At 41.5% G+C, this 16740-nt stretch overlaps 1 protein-coding gene across 1 annotated transcript in view; it reads left to right on the top strand.

The window, feature by feature from the left end:
* Positions 1-16740, top strand: part of col22a1 (collagen, type XXII, alpha 1) — a 97742-nt gene that overhangs the window by 13977 nt on the left and 67025 nt on the right. Inside the window, 10 exon segments of the mRNA XM_034094905.2 lie at positions 806-917; positions 2337-2460; positions 4646-4921; positions 6986-7066; positions 9700-9816; positions 9930-9974; positions 10099-10161; positions 12387-12425; positions 15700-15753; positions 15860-15913. Coding sequence (XP_033950796.1) covers positions 806-917; positions 2337-2460; positions 4646-4921; positions 6986-7066; positions 9700-9816; positions 9930-9974; positions 10099-10161; positions 12387-12425; positions 15700-15753; positions 15860-15913 — 965 coding nt within the window.

The raw sequence follows: 16740 nt of genomic DNA, 5'->3' as shown, positions 1-16740 counted from the left end.
TCTGTTCAGAAGCCTCTTGTCTTTAATGCTATTCTTCACTCTCTTGCTCATGGTCTGTTTTACCACCTGTTTCTAATGACCTCCACTAAGCTCCTGCCAGACTCTCACATTTCCGGTTTCCTCCTCGGCAGATTAGCGCGCTGGCGTCCATATTCCCCACCGGAAACCTTACGTCTCGTACATGTCGCTGCGTTACTGAGGCCATGCAAGAATATGTGGAGACTGTGCTCGCGCTGATGGATGACTAACGGCTCCGCCTGCGTTCAGTTGAGCTCGATGCACACGCACCATGAGCAGCAGCTGGACCTCTCTCCTCCCGCTGGCATTGCCATAGCGACAGCTCTTGTTTGTTGTGCAAGGGAGTGTCCTCTATAACCACCTAAATATGACCTGTGGTGAGACCACTTCAAATGGCACTCGCAGGGCAACGTACACACACGTGCACACACACTCTCAGAGTCGCGCACAGACCTTACCAGCGATGGCAATTCGTTTTTTCCTCTGGCAGCAAATCAAACATGTTGAACGGCCAACACACGGCCCTATTTCCCAGTTATTCAGTGATTTTAATCTCTCTCCGAGAAGCTGCAGGGTGTGGTGGGACTGACCCAGTTAAACCTCAGTATGCCCCGAGAACTCTGACAAAGACGTAACTCAACCTCAAGACATAAGAGCCTTGTGCGCCTGTTTGTGTGTGTGTGTGTGTGTGTGTGTGTGTGTGTGTGTGTGTGTGTGTGCGTGTGTGTGTGTGTGTGTGAGAGAGAGAGAGAGAGTCCAACCTGGCTGTTTTACTGTGTTGCTGCAGGGTTCGACCTGATGAAGTTCTTCAACGTGAGAGACATCCTGGGGACCAGAATCGATGAAGGCCAGAGTGCTTACGTTCGTCTCGGCACCATGCCCATTGTACAGCAAGCAGAGTAAGTGTCCTCACTGTTAGACTGCAAACAAGTGAGCATTAATCACCAATATCTTCCTATGTTGTTTCCCACATGTGTCCTGGAGAGAGACTTCTTGAAAAGTCCACGCTTGACTCATGATGTGTTCTTAAACTGCAGGATTGTTGGTGCCTGTGTGTTATAATAATGAATCCCATCGTCAGCCAAAATTAAAAGAGTGTGCCAGTTTATCTTAATTAGAGAAGTGCCGTGTGCAAACGCAGAAAGACAAACAAAAAAAGCAGAATCAAGAATGCCATAAACAAAAGTCTAAAAACTGTGGAGCACTGGATGCAGATTTTTTAAATGGAAATACTTCTGCTGGAAAAAAAAAATTCCTTTAAAAAAAAAAAAAAAAAAATGTAAGCTATTAAATCACATTATCTGTGTTATAAATCATATAGTTAATCCTAAATCCTAAGCAATTATTTTGCACAAATCCCAAAAAGAAAACATTGTTAAATGTCAGAAAAAAACCAGCCTTTTAATTAGATAATTCCTTTTAAGATCTGTTGGTGATTAATGCAAATAATCTGCCAAATCTCTTCTGAATAGTTGTTAAGAAGTGACTTTAAAGTCATGGATAGAGAATCTTGTTGGGACCCTACTTTGAATACACACAATTGATGACATTTACATGTACTTATGCATGTTTGGATTAACTTCAGAAGTCATGAAATGTCATCAGATCCATCAGGACTTCTTACAGTCGTTGTCAAATTAAGATACTCCAAACAAAAGTGTTGTTCATAATCAGAATATTGCAATGACTTCTAAGCGGTAACAAAGTAAAACATCGACACTGTGTTTAATTTTAAGTTTTTTACTATCAAGTTTTTTTTGTGTGTTTATCAGAAAAAGTCGAATTAAGAGCAGTTTATTTTAATACTAACTGTTAGGGATTAATTTTGTCTTTACTCCTAAGTGTCAAAGAATAATTCTCCTTACTCCTAAGATATTTGACCTTTCGGCCTGTTGACGTTTTACGACCAAGCCGAAGTCTGTTATCTGTCTTAAGGAAGGGGAACGGTCAACTGTGGCTGACCTTACCAGTTTAATGACCGGTCAACTCTCGGTCACAAGAGCCATAGAGTCAGATAAAGTAATTCAGTACCTCCAGGTGTTCACAGATGCCTCTCCCAATATGTGGGTGGACTCCCTGTAAACTGGTTAAAAGGTCAACATTGATGAGAGGGTGATTCAGAATTGCCATGGCAACCCACCCGAGCAGTCAGAACGTTCTGCTGCTGTGACTTGTGATATGAATTCTCCGGCCGATGCTTGTAATAAACGGCCAGTGTTTGACATCAGAACTCCTGCTCGTCCCGTGTCTCTCTGAGTCCCGACTCTCCATCGCTGCAGAAGTTTCCCTTACACTAACGATGTGCTTGTTTTCTGCAGGGATGTGTTTCCTCAGGGTTTGCCAGATGAATACGCCTTTGTGACCACGTTCAAATTCAGGAAGACCTCAAGACGGGAAGACTGGTACCTCTGGCAGGTCTTCGACAAATATGGAATCCCACAGGTGGGTCTGCCGAATGTAAACCGTAGTAAATATGACTATTACTGCATGTGTATGGATTTAGACAATATGTCAACTCAGAATAGACTCTCCAACTCTTCAGACCTTTTGAAAATCATTGGGCATAAAAAGAGGAATTTTTGTCAAGTTGGAGACAATTATATTTAGACTTCCAATCATGCTTTTTAAATGCAATGTTATTATTCTAACTGTAATACTATCATGATTGTGTTAAGCAAATACTTGAGACGACATTTCTACACTTTGTGCCTTATCCTCTACGTTTTTGAAAAGCATCAAGTACGCAAATAATTTTTAAGTTAAAGGTGGGGTAGGTAATTTATTTCAGAAACACTTTTTGTTATATTCCATGGAATGCTCTTAACATCCCGATAGCAATGAATACATGAAGTGCTTTGACAAAAAATCCATAAAAAACGTCATGTGTGGAAGCCGGGGCGCTGTAAAAAGCACGACCAATGATCTGAGCCGGCCTGGCTAAAATAACTGGATGTCTTACCTGCCTGTCAGCCTTCCATCGGGGCACACACTTATCTCGTGCCCTCATTGGTCATGTGCGCGTTCGTGTGTGTTGGAGGAGGGGCTCTGTGAGGAAGTGGCAGATTTCTTCCGGCTGTGTATTTTCAAATTCTAGCGCACTCGAGCTGGTTTCTCCAAAATTACCTACCCCACCTTTAAGGAAGCTTTACTGCAGTTTAAATTGTAATATAATTGTTTTGTATCGGTATCCAATATAAACGGTATTGAGCGATCTTGAATTAATATCTACTCAAAGTACCAAAAGTAGTCATTATGCACATGTATTATATTATAATGATTGATTACAACATATGGACATATTGCAGCTGGTGAATAGGGCGATTATTTTAAATACGTTATAGACTTCTGAGTAGCTTGTGAATTCCCCCTGGAGATCGTTAAAGTCTTTAATAAAACATCATCATTCACTTTTTTGAATAGAAGAACAAAGTAGCAGTGAATAGAAATACTCAAGGAGCGAACAGGCACATCAAGACAAGATAAGAAGTATTTTATTGATCCCAATTTGGGAAACGTTTATGTTGCAGGGGACAAAAGACAAGGCATTGTACGTGAGAGAAATTAAAAGACTAGAAATAAACAATCCAAAATGTAAACTTCTCAAATAGAAATGAAATAGCATTAAAAATGTAGAAAATATACATGTGGAAAGTGTGATTAAGCACAGTTATTGATTGTTGTGCTTTTACTTATGTCTTAGTGTGTGCATGTGTATAAATGGGTCTGTTGATTGTGTATATACATATTTGTATACATATTTTTATATATATTTGTATTTTATATTCGGGATTTTGCAAAACGGTATTTCGATCTCGCAGTCTGTCACACAAACTGAAAGATTGTCAATAAAGTTGACTTTGACGTTATTTAGTAAATGTGCATGTATTTTCTATCACTGTATGTATAAAGAAAGCGTAGTTAGACAGTATGAAGTTTACTTGTTATCGTGTTCTGGTTTTATATTTCAGTATCCGTAAGCAACTGGGACTGGAAGGATATTGCTTTCATTTGATTTTTTAATGGTTATTTTCTACGGAAGAGGATTAGGGCCACATGATTTTTTTTTGGGAGGATTTGAAAAAAACCCGTTTTTTTCAGAGTCAGAATTTTGACTTTAATCTTTTTTTTCTCAGAATTCTGACTTTTTTCTCAGAATTCTGACTTTTTTCTCAGAATTCTGACTTTTTTCTCAGAATTCTGACTTTAATCTTTTTTTTCTCAGAATTCTGACTTTTTTCTCAGAACAAAAAAAATACTTTTTTCAAATCCTCACAATTTTTTTTTTAATGTGGATCTAATCCTCTTCCGTAATTTCCTAACCCCTAACCCATTTCTTTTTTTTGTAAGAAGGGGCTGGTAAAATAAGATTCATTCAAGATTCAAGGCTTTTATTGTCATGTGTACGTAGCTACAGTGTAGTTATGTCGAGGAAAATCTTAGGTCACAGGCTCCTCCAACAGAGCAACACAATATACAGATAAAATAGTGCAAGTAAATACAATAGAATAGAAGTAGTGCCATAAGAGACTATATACAAGTGACTGCCAAGTGTGGAATGAAAAAATAAAAATAAATAAAAACTGTTACGGCCCCCCTCCTATCTTTAAAATGTCCTGTGTCTCTCCAGGTGTCCATTCGTCTGGACGGAGAAAACAAAGCGGTGGAATATAACGCCGTCGGCCTGATCAAAGACGCGGTCCGAGCCGTGTTCAAGAACCCTGAAGTCGACAACCTGTTCGACCGCAACTGGCACAAGATCGGCATGAGCGTGGAGGCCAAGTCCGTGTCTCTGTATCTGGACTGCAAACTGATCCAGACTCTGCCCATCGGGGACCGCGAGGACATCGACATCCAGGGGAAGACTGTGATCGGGAAGAGGCTGTACGACAGCGTGCCCATCGATGTGAGTCTTTGTGGTTTCATATTTAAAGGTCACCTACTATGCAAAATCCACTTCTTCATGTCTCTTCTACATCAACATGTGTCCCCTCTTCTCCATGTCTCCTCTACATCAACATGTGTCCCCTCTTCTTCATGTCTCTTCTACATCAACATGTGTCCCCTCTTCTCCATGTCTCCTCTACATCAACATGTGTCCCCTCTTCTTCATGTCTCTTCTACATCAACATGTGTCCCCTCTTCTTCATGTCTCTTCTACATCAACATGTGTCCCCTCTTCTTCATGTCTCTTCTACATCAACATGTGTCCCCTCTTCTTCATGTCTCTTCTACATCAACATGTGTCCCCTCTTCTTCATGTCTCTTCTACATCAACATGTGTCCCCTCTTCTCCATGTCTCTTCCACATCAACATGTGTCCCCTCTTCTTCATGTCTCTTCCACATCAACATGTGTCCCCTCTTCTTCATGTCTCTTCTACATCAACACGTGTCCCCTCTTCTCCATGTCTCTTCCACATCAACATGTGTCCCCTCTTCTTCATGTCTCTTATACATCAACATGTGTCCCCTCTTCGTCATGTCTCTTCTACATCAACACGTGTCCCCTCTTCTCCATGTCTCTTCCACATCAACATGTGTCCCCTCTTCTTCATGTCTCTTCTACATCAACATGTGTCCCCTCTTCTTCATGTCTCTTCTACATCAACATGTGTCCCCTCTTCTTCATGTCTCTTCCACATCAACATGTGTCCCCTCTTCTTCATGTCTCCTCTACATCAACATGTGTCCCCTCTTCTTCATGTCTCTTCTACATCAACACGTGTCCCCTCTTCTTCATGTCTCTTCTACATCAACATGTGTCCCCTCTTCTTCATGTCTCTTCTACATCAACATGTGTCCCCTCTTCTTCATGTCTCTTCTACATCAACATGTGTCCCCTCTTCTTCATGTCTCTTCTACATCACCATGTGTCCCCTCTTCTTCATGTCTCTTCTACATCAACATGTGTCCCCTCTTCTTCATGTCTCTTCTACATCAACATGTGTCCCCTCTTCTTCATGTCTCTTCTACATCAACATGTGTCCCCTATTCTTCATGTCTCTTCTACATCACCATGTGTCCCCTCTTCTTCATGTCTCTTCTACATCAACATGTGTCCCCTCTTCTTCATGTCTCTTCTACATCAACATGTGTCCCCTCTTCTTCATGTCTCTTCTACATCAACATGTGTCCCCTCTTCTCCATGTCTCTTCTACATCAACATGTGTCCCCTCTTCTTCATGTCTCTTCTACATCAACATGTGTCCCCTCTTCTTCATGTCTCTTCTACATCAACATGTGTCCCCTCTTCTCCATGTTTCTTCTACATCAACATGTGTCCCCTCTTCTCCATGTCTCTTCTACATCAACATGTGTCCCCTCTTCTTCATGTCTCTTCTACATCAACATGTGTCCCCTCTTCTTCATGTCTCTTCTACATCAACATGTGTCCCCTCTTCTTCATGTCTCTTCTACATCAACATGTGTCCCCTCTTCTTCATGTCTCTTCTACATCAACATGTGTCCCCTCTGTGGAAAGAGACTCTGAAAGTTTCAGGAACAAAGATTTTCTCTCTTTTTGATCCATTTCTATAAAAACCTGTCTGAAAATGAGCTGATCAGATTTTGGCCACTTTATGATGTCATAACGATGTGTTGTCTTGTGTAGCCATCAGCCAATCAGCAACAAGGTACCCCCCCCCCCCCCTTATCACCTGAATCTCCTCTAGAGCTCCATTGAGTTCTTTGTAACCAAATGTCTCTCAGAGGGGCGTGGGGAGGGGCTCCTTATTTTCATCTGAAGTAAGAGACAGAGAATCAGCACTTTGGAAACAGGGCTGAAACAGAGGGGATTATGGGTAATGCTGCAATGATCTGTTTGGTGTTTCAGCCAATCAGAGACAGGTTCTGGATATATCTGAGAGCTGTGATATATTGATGAGAAACAGTCTAATAGATTGCCACTCTTGAGCGATTGTTATGTGTTATTGTCTTGAGGTTTATACCAGCTGTCTGTGTTCCTGCAGTTTGACCTCCAGAGGATGGTGATCTACTGCGACTCCAAGCATGCAGAGCTGGAAACCTGCTGTGATATTCCCGATGGACCTGTGAGTATTGGAGTAGATCTGGTTCTGATCGCAGGTTACTTTAACACTGTCTTTGTTCCCAAGCTAGATTTTAATTTAAAACCCACTTCTCCGCTTGTAGACACGAGCGCTCAGTATTTAGCTTCGTTAGCTACGGTAGCTAACGTGACACCAGAGTTAAGGAACACATGATACAAAAAGCATTCTCATGAAGTCACACCTTTGCAAGAGAAAACTTCTGAAATTCTTTTTGGTAAAGTAATCACGAATGTTGTTATGTCAAACTCAATTTCATCACGGGCCACATCAGTATTATGGTTGCACTCAAAGGGCCGGTTGTAACGTTAAGACCAAAAATACATATATAAATATTGAATATATATAAAATAATGTATTATATTACATTATTGCCTCTGCATTGGATTATTATTATAACTTCATAATTAACTACGTCTGAAAGCAAGTATAGGGCAAATAATTGCAAGTCTCTTCAGTGAGAATATCACATTTTGAAAAAAAAGTTATTTTTTTTAGAAAAAGGCACATTTTAAGAAAAAACGCATATTTTGACAAAAAAGTCAAATTCTGAGAACAAATCTAATTTGAGATGCATTGTGGGACATGTCGTTTATGGGCAACGTGCTTCTGTAAAGTAGCATGTAACCGTATAATAAACATTATATTCTTTGCAAGCTCTTGTGGGGCCACATAAAATGAAGTCGCGGGCCGGATTTGGCCCCCGGGCCTTGGGTTTGACACCCCTGCCTTACACAAACCATCAAAGCCTTTTTTAATAAAACAAAAAAAGAATGACTTGCTACGACACAGGTGACTTCACAGGTGTCGTGAAAGCCATGTATTGTCAATAATGAGGGATTTAATGCTCATCAGATTCTCCTGATAGTTATTTAATTCGACCATAACTCGAACTAGAAATATTGTACAAATCTATCTAAACTACAACTATTATTTAGAAACCAAATCATTAATGGTTACAGGCAGGACCTGTGAACTCATACTTGTTATTTCTTGTCATTGTAAAAGTTATTTCTTTGTTGGAGGGTTAGGGTAATGATTGTTTGAAACATGACGATGACCTCATCTTTAATTTTCGGACCAGAAAAGTATTTTTAATCCTCGCCTTGCCGCTGTTGAACATGACGGAGACTATTTGAGAGTTTATTTATTTAAAGTTTTTTTGCACCTTGAACGTTTTTTTTGTTTCTGATAAGATAAGACTTTATTCATCCCGAAGGAAATTGTTGTGCCAGAGTAACAAATAAACACAGCAGCAAAACTGTACACCAATTAAACATCCACAGACAACATGACACGTAGAAACATAGACGGTCACACAATCAATGCAATCATTATAGCAGTAGTTAGTAGTGCAAAAAATAAAACGTAGTGGCAGTTACGTAATTGCACGTTATCATAGCATTATTAATAATACTAACAGAGTTGGGTGTAACAATATTACTTTTTCGGTAACGGAGTAGTGTAACGCGCTACTTTTATAATTCAGTAATCACACTACAGTTACTAACATTGCCCCGACACGCGTTACTTCGTTACTTTCTAAAATCAGTCATAATCAAACCTCAACCAACACCTGCAAAGAACACATGCTAAGGTGAAGCTAACGCACATAGCTGTTGTTTATTTATATCACGCACGTAGTCTGTTCTTCTTCCGGTTGTTGCCTGTTTTGAATGACGAATACACACTACCGCCGCCTGCTGGTAAGGAGAGTTATTGCCACTCACGCATGCGCAGTTCGTACGTGCTCGGCTGAAGTCTTTGCGGTGTGCTCCAGTCTGGCTCCAGTGCAACACGTGGCCAACACGCAGGAGAACACGCCGACGCAACAGCGTGAGCAGAGATAGACTGCGCAAAATATACAGATAGCAGGAGACAGAGGACAGCCACGGTCAGATAGCAGGAGACAGAGGACAGCCACGGTCAGATAGCAGGAGACAGAGGACAGCCACGGTCAGATAGCAGGAGACAGAGGACAGCCACGGTCAGATAGCAGGAGACAGAGGACAGCCATGGTCAGATAGCAGGAGACAGAGGACAGCCACGGTCAGATAGCAGGAGACAGAGGACAGCCACGGTCAGATAGCAGGAGACAGAGGACAGCCACGGTCAGATAGCAGGAGACAGAGGACAGCCACGGTCAGATAGCAGGAGACAGAGGACAGCCACGGTCAGATAGGAACACATTCAGGATCTGGATCAGTCTTATGCGACAATGGAAACTGAACTAAAGAGAACATTTGAAACTTCAGCAGTCTGCGTGATCTGCCTGCAGGGAGGGGCGGGCCGGCCCTGCGAGTAAAGTAACGAGTAAAGTAACGAGTAAAGTAACGAATTACTTTATGTAGAGAGTAACGAAGTAATATGTAATATATTCCTTTTTTTTAGTAACGACCCCATCTCTGAATACTAATAATATAATATAATATTGAACATAGATATATATATATATAGCAGCGAGTGTATTGCAATGATGTTAATTATATTGATATGTAGATTGCACATAGTGTTGCTGTGGAAGTTCTCAGTGCCCTTTACTTAAGGGTGAAGAGTTCTGACATGTTCAATCAATTAAAAAACACTAAATAGAGAAATGACTAATCCTATCATTTCAGTGCCCTAAGAAAGTGGTTACAGAAGCCCCCCCCCTGGAGATCCCCACCCCCACCCCGACTGCAGTGGAGCAGAAAAGAGGCCCTGAAGCGAACTGCTCGTGCCCAGAGGGAGAAAAGGTAAAGCCCCGCCTACTCCAGCGGTCTTTATCCCCGTCTTTCAGTTTCACAGATGAGCGGGAGTCCTTTCTGAAATGGCTTTCCAAAGACGTCTCTATTTTCATTTCTCACAGGGAGATATCGGTGTGCCCGGTGTTGCGGGACCTAAGGGTGATAAGGTCATCTACCGTTGCCTTTAAGTACTAGTGTGTGTGTGTGTGTGTGTGTGTGACGACAGAATACAGATTCATTGTGTTTCACAGTGTGTTCAACCTTTTTACTTTGTGAACGTACGCTTTTCAGGGTGTCTCTGGCCTTAAGGGCGCCGTCGGAACGTCTGGAGTCAAAGGAGCAAAAGGAGACACTGTATGAAAACCTAAACTGTTTATTTACAAGCGTGGTTTTTGTTTTAATGGAGAAACATTGTTCAGTTAGGAAGTTTCAGTCCATCGAGTGGTGCAGGAATGAGTCCAGACACCCGGAAAAGAGTTAGCATTATACCATTTCTCAAAGTCCACTTTATTTGAACGGGTTGAAAATAAGATCTGTTGTTAACACAAGCTGAACAGAATTACACGTTTTGTTCTAGGACATTTTAAAACACTTAAAACGACATCAATAGGACGAAATACTCCACTGGTGAAAGGGTCTGAACGAGTCTAAACGTCATCACATCGAACATTAGCTGCCCTTAAAGAGCCTGTGACGCATCCCAACAACTGGTGTCGCGAACCGTCAGTTTAAAAAAGAAAAAGCGATACCGTTCCGATAAATATCGATCATTTCGAACACCGCGGGGAAATTCCTTCGACTCATTTTGAAGTTTTGGGGGAAGCCGGAAGTGACGTCAATGCGGGAACGCTTCGAGAGCCAAACACGGACAAAGTGTGTTGTCATGCGTAGAAATGGTGATTACTGAGTTTACATTACATTACATTACATTGCATTTAGCTGACGCTTTTATCCAAAGCGACTTACAATAAGTACATTCGACCAGGAAGACACAACCTTGAGGAAAACAGAATCATATAAGAACATCAGGTTTCAAAGAGCCAATCGTTTCAAGTGCTGCTCAACTGGCTAAGCCAGTCCTTTATTAGTATATAAGTGCTCTGTTAGCAGTTCTTTGTTAGTCATTCTATCGCTCGTTTAGGCACGTTAATAACGTTTTAATGAAGTTGACTACAGTATATTCATATCTGTCAGCGCTTTCATGTCAATTCGGCGACATAAACATAAATGATCGTGGTGAAGATGATGATTACATTAGGATTACAAATCCGTAGTGAGAGCTGCTGAATTTCCTCCCGTCGGATGTGATATAAAAACAAATAGATTATTTTTGTAGTTGTAAACTCAAGTGGATGAAACTACATTTATTAGTGCTTTCATGTCAATGCGGCGAACATATGATACATTAAATGATCGTTTGTTTGAGACGGTCTGCATTTCCTGATGAGAAAACAAACCGATGCTTTTTGTAGTTGTAGTACACCAACATGGATTAAACGTGTGTTTTTTTACCACAATGTTGGGGAAATGAATGGATAAAATGCACGGATTATTATTATTATTCCCACTCCGATCGGGACACTAGGTCCACCGTTTCCCCGTAGCGAGGCTCCCCCCGTTGACAGTTTACGTGGGCTGGGTGCAGTGGCGGACTGGCCATCGGAACGAATCCCGATGGGCCGGTACCGAAGTGGGCCGGTCGGATAAGTCACTAGCACATCCCCCACTCCCCCCGTTGACAATTTACTAGCGGTATCAAAGTCCCAGTCCACCACTGGCTACATGACCGTATGATCGCCCATATTGACGCACCTAATTCCTAAACTTCAAACAGATACAACATAAACCGATCCTTCAGCCTCATATGAGCTCTCAGACACGTTCAAAATTAAACCGTCATCGCTGTCTGAGCTCGCTGCTGTGTGCGCCGTCGTGCGTTTACATGCAGAAGCTGGGATCCTGGACGGTGCAGCTGGAGTGCTGTGCCCGCAATGACGGGACTTGAAGAATCCCCGAGAAGATCCAGAACATGGTCAACGTTGAAAGGCAGACTAACGGTTATCAAAGTACAAATATCCAAAATCAGTTCAGTGACGGTTTTCAAGGGGACAATATGTACTCAAATCGATGGGTTTGGATGACGGGTCTCGGGTCACAGGCTCTTTAACTTAGCGGTTGTGCGACCGTTGCTAACAAGTGACTAAAAGAGACTTCTAAACGTCATCTCAACATACTTTTTTTCTTCTGGCGATTCCATTTACGCTTCAATAAAAGTTGTGTTAATATGTGGAGATTATCCTGCTGAGCAAAATGTGTAAGTATCATAAACGCGTGTTAGCCACAGAGCTAGTTTTCTGCGTCCAATGGTAACATCCCATTGCTTTTGTCGAGGGAACAAGCGCGAAGCTAACTTCAGAGTTACAACAATACGTCATGACTGCATCACTCGATGTGCATTTCATTTTTTAGATATACTATTATACACATTTAGTTCAGATTGCACGCCTTTCAGCTTCATTTCCATCTGCTTTTCTGCCCGCCTCGATAATAATTGATCCTTGTCGATGAATTATTTGCAGGGCAAAGTAAACTCTGTTAAAGGTGACAGAGGAGAGAAGGTAAGTACGCCTGCTCCTCCTGATGCTCACATCACCTTTGTCTCCGTGCACGTACATCCTGGTCTCTCTCTAATCTTTATTTCCTCTATCTTTACGTGCTTCTTTCATGTGGTTATATTTGTACTTTTCTGCCAGGTAGTGGCTCGGAAAATGCTCGAGCAGCTGTTATTGTTAGAATTACAGGACGGGCGACCTTAGAGCACGCCCCCCCCCCCCCCCCCCCCGAAATCACAGCTCTGTACTGCCAGGTATCTGCCCGGAGAGGGATGCTTAGAAGGCCACAAGAGGACTGGGAGACGAGATGCTGTGTTCTCAATTGTGCTTTATACGAAACGGCAATACTTTCTACGATATAAGATCTTATTTTTAAGTCTTAGAACAAGGTGACAGACTTAAAGAGGTCTATTATGCTTTTTCGGCTTCCTCTTCCATGTCGTGTCTTATACTGTAGGTCTGTGTGCATGTACTGCAAGTGGTTTGCAAAGGCTGACATCCCTACGTTCCTTTCAGACTGGTACATATGAGTGCTTTAGTCTTACTTTCTTTAATCTTGAGAACCTGTATCTCGGTCTTGATGTCAACAATTGAAATTGGCAGTACATGTATCTTGATTTATGGAGTTGACCTACAATTCCCTGAAATCACAGCTGACTGCAGGAGAGAGGAGAACCATTTTAAAGTGTGGCTGCAGCCCGCTGATTGGCTGCTGAGAATGAAGTGAAAGTAATAGGTTAGCTGTTAGCAGGAAGCCCGTGATGAGCTGATTATAAGCAGCTGTGGAGTGAATGGATACCAGTCTTACGCTGAGCTTCATTTCATGGAGCAGTTTGACTTTAAAGCAGTGGACAAACACTTCCCATGTAGTATTACAATACAAAAAATCACTCAAAATCTAAGTAGAAATTGTCTTCTTGCCCCAAAACACATCAAGTGGTGGAGAAAATACATCTTCTCTTTGTCCTTTTGCAGATATATTTATGGTAGGGTAGAAGATGTATCTTTACGCCCATGTATTTATATCAAAGTATAAGCTTTTTGTATCTTCATGTCAAAGAGACAGCAGTGCTCTTTACATGATGAATGGATTTTATTGCCGCTGGATACTTTGCCGGTTTGATGAAACGGCATTAAATCAAACTGTAACGCAAAGCATCCCCTGTTGCTTTTCTATTTCTCACTTTCTGCCCGAGCATCTGTCTTCACTTTCTCCCCTTTTGGAGAAAGCTGCAATTTGTTGTCGTAAACTTTCCCAAAAGCCGATGCAAGAAAACATGACGTAAGCCCCGCCCCCCCGAGCTGTGGTTAGAGACGAATGCATCGGTCATGGAGTCGAAGGAGTGAAAGTGAATCCACCCGCCTGTGATTGCTTCTAATTGCATCTTTAGACAGAACAGGCAACCCCCCCGTGTGGCAGCATTGTTTGAGATAATGTTCGAGGCTGCATCACAGCTCCTAATCTCTGTTATACGAGAAGTGACGTGTGTTAAAATGATATAAACTCTTACGGTAATTAAAGGGCTGCTGCTTGTTAAGTGGTTCGTGAAGCAGAGGGAAGTCCTGCGGCGGGTAAGACCTCGCTGTAACGTGTCATTTAGCAACCGGTGCTTCTCACTCGGTCCAGTTGTCTGATTCCTTGGCCCGTGACTTCAGTGACTCAAGAGAGTTTGAAGACAACGGAAAGCAATGTTCCTTGAGTCTTTGTTTGGGTGTTTGAACGGGTCTTGGCGAAGATGATGACAGCTGTTCGCGTTCTCTGGCTCTCCATCCTTTACTCAAAAGTGTTTTGTGTATCCTAACTCTTTGTCTTCTGTGTTATATTAATGTCTTTTGTCCAAATGTGTGTTTTACTGTTTGATTAATCACGTCGGTTAATTCATGTCTAACATTTGTTTATGTACCAACTGTCATGTACTAAACCAGGCCTTTTCAATTGCTGTAACATTAGCCGAATCCCACTTTTTAACAATCTCAAACCGGCCCTTTGGTCTTTTATAAAAATAGAAAATAAATACGTAAAAATTTCCTCAGATAAGAGTTTAAAAAAAAAAAAAAAAAATTACTATGAAATTTAATTAATTATTTATTTCATTACATTTCTCCCTATTGATTCATTTTACCATCCTCACTATTAACACTTTTACGGACAGTTAAAAGCAACTCATTTATTTATAAAACATTCAACATGACTTTTATATCAGTTGGCCTTGTATGATTAAATAGAAGGTCATCATTATATCATTAGGCTACTTAGTCCATTCAGTAACAATGGCCGCGTTCACACTGCGGTACTTTTCCCACAAAGGTTCATGCGAACTTAGTTCATGTGAACTCTTTAGTTCTCATGAACTAAGTACAGATCGCGTTCACACCAGAAAAAGTCCCTGGGGGTGGATTAGGCAAATGAAGCCGCTGACGTCACTTCTTCTTCTTCTGCTTTGGGTTTACTGGTAGGCCGCAAACCACTTCACGGCGTATACTGCCGCCCAAAGTCCCCGGCCGGAAGTCCCCGGAGTTGGGGAAGGCTTCAGTAGAAGCTGCTGGGAGTCCCAGCAGCTTCTACTGAAGCCTTCAGAGTAAATCGCCAGAACGCCGACACCTCCTCATCTCTACCGCTCCCATGTTTTATTTTGTGTTGCCATAAGTTAGTCTCTCTGCGTTTCTGCGCTGGGCTAATGCTAATGCTAATAATGCTAATGCGAGGATAATAAAATGGCGGCTTCACAAAACCTTTTGGGAGTTTTACGGGGCGTGGTTTGCAATTCGCCCAGCCAATCAGGAATATAGCTCTTTTCTCACAAAAGAGCCGCTCGAAAGTCCCTGCTCTCTAGCAGGGACTTTCGAGGGGGTAAAAAGGTTTGCATGAACTACTTTTAGTACCGGCTCTTTTTGGTGTGAACGCGATCATGAACTAAGTTCGCATGAACCTTTGTGGGAAAAGTACCGCAGTGTGAACGCGGCTTATGTTAAGCACAGACATCATGTTGTTGTTTAACAGTTTCAAATGATGCTATTTGGGACAATCAAACTGAATAAACATTATGTTCGATGCAACATCCAGACTAAAAAGCTGCATTTAAATTCTTGTCACGTCCCTTTGTTTAAATCTGCCCCCTTTAAAACATGAATTGAACAGGCCTGAACTAATGTCCATGTTTTCTTACGCTACCAGGTTGTTTCTTTCTGACAGCACGCCATCGCCGCCTGTGTCCCCGGCCATCTTGCATGCTTGTTTATAACCAAACAGTCAAAGTAAACACTTGCCTTTTGTCCACAGGGTGATTCAGGCAGGATAGGGTTGACAGGTGCTCCTGCACGTAAAGGAGAGAAGGTGTGCACCGTGTGAACCTGGACGTGGAGGATGTCTATAATACGTTGAATTTCGTTATAAAACTTCACAATCTGTTATTAATGATGTGTTTCTGATCACCTGACAGGGGCTCGGTGGTGTGCCAGGTATCGACGGATTATCTGGAGACAAAGGAAACAAGGTAAGAATAAGGTTTCAAACACAAGGATGTGTGTTTTCCAGAGGTGGGAAGTAGTGGAGTACAAATACTTTGTTACTGTACTTAAGTACATTTTTCTGGTATCACTACTTTACTCCACTACTTATTTTTCTGATGACTTTTTACTTTGACTTCTTACATGTTGAACCCAAATACCTGTACTTTCTACTTCTTACATGTTGAACTCAAATACCTGTACTTTCTACTTCTCACATGTTGAACTCAAATACCTGTACTTTCTACTTCTCACATGTTGAACACAAATACCTGTACTTTCTACTTCTTACATGTTGAACTCAAATACCTGTACTTTCTACTTCTTACATGTTGAACACAAATACCTGTACTTTCTACTTCTTACATGTTGAACACAAATACCTGTACTTTCTACTTCTTACATGTTGAACACAATACCTGTACTTTCTACTTCTTACATGTTGAACACAAACACCTGTACTTTCTACTTCTTACATGTTGAACACAAACACCTGTACTTTCTACTTCTTACATGTTGAACACAATACCTGTACTTTCTACTTCTTACATGTTGAACACAAATACCTGTACTTTCTACTTCTTACATGTTGAACACAAATACCTGTACTTTCTACTTCTTACATGTTGAACACAAATACCTGTACTTTCTACTTCTTACATGTTGAACACAAATACCTGAACTTTCTACTTCTTACATGTTGAACACAAATACCTGTACTTTCTACTTCTTACATGTTGAACTCAAATACCTGTATTTTCTACTTCTTACATGTTGAACTCAAATACCTGTACTTTCTACTTCTTACATGTTG

The sequence above is a fragment of the Pseudochaenichthys georgianus genome, chromosome 11, assembly GCF_902827115.2.
Source record: "Pseudochaenichthys georgianus chromosome 11, fPseGeo1.2, whole genome shotgun sequence".
NCBI lineage: Eukaryota > Metazoa > Chordata > Actinopteri > Perciformes > Channichthyidae > Pseudochaenichthys > Pseudochaenichthys georgianus.
The sequence above is the reverse complement of the archived record's forward strand: the minus strand, read 5'-3'. Positions and strand labels throughout refer to the sequence as shown.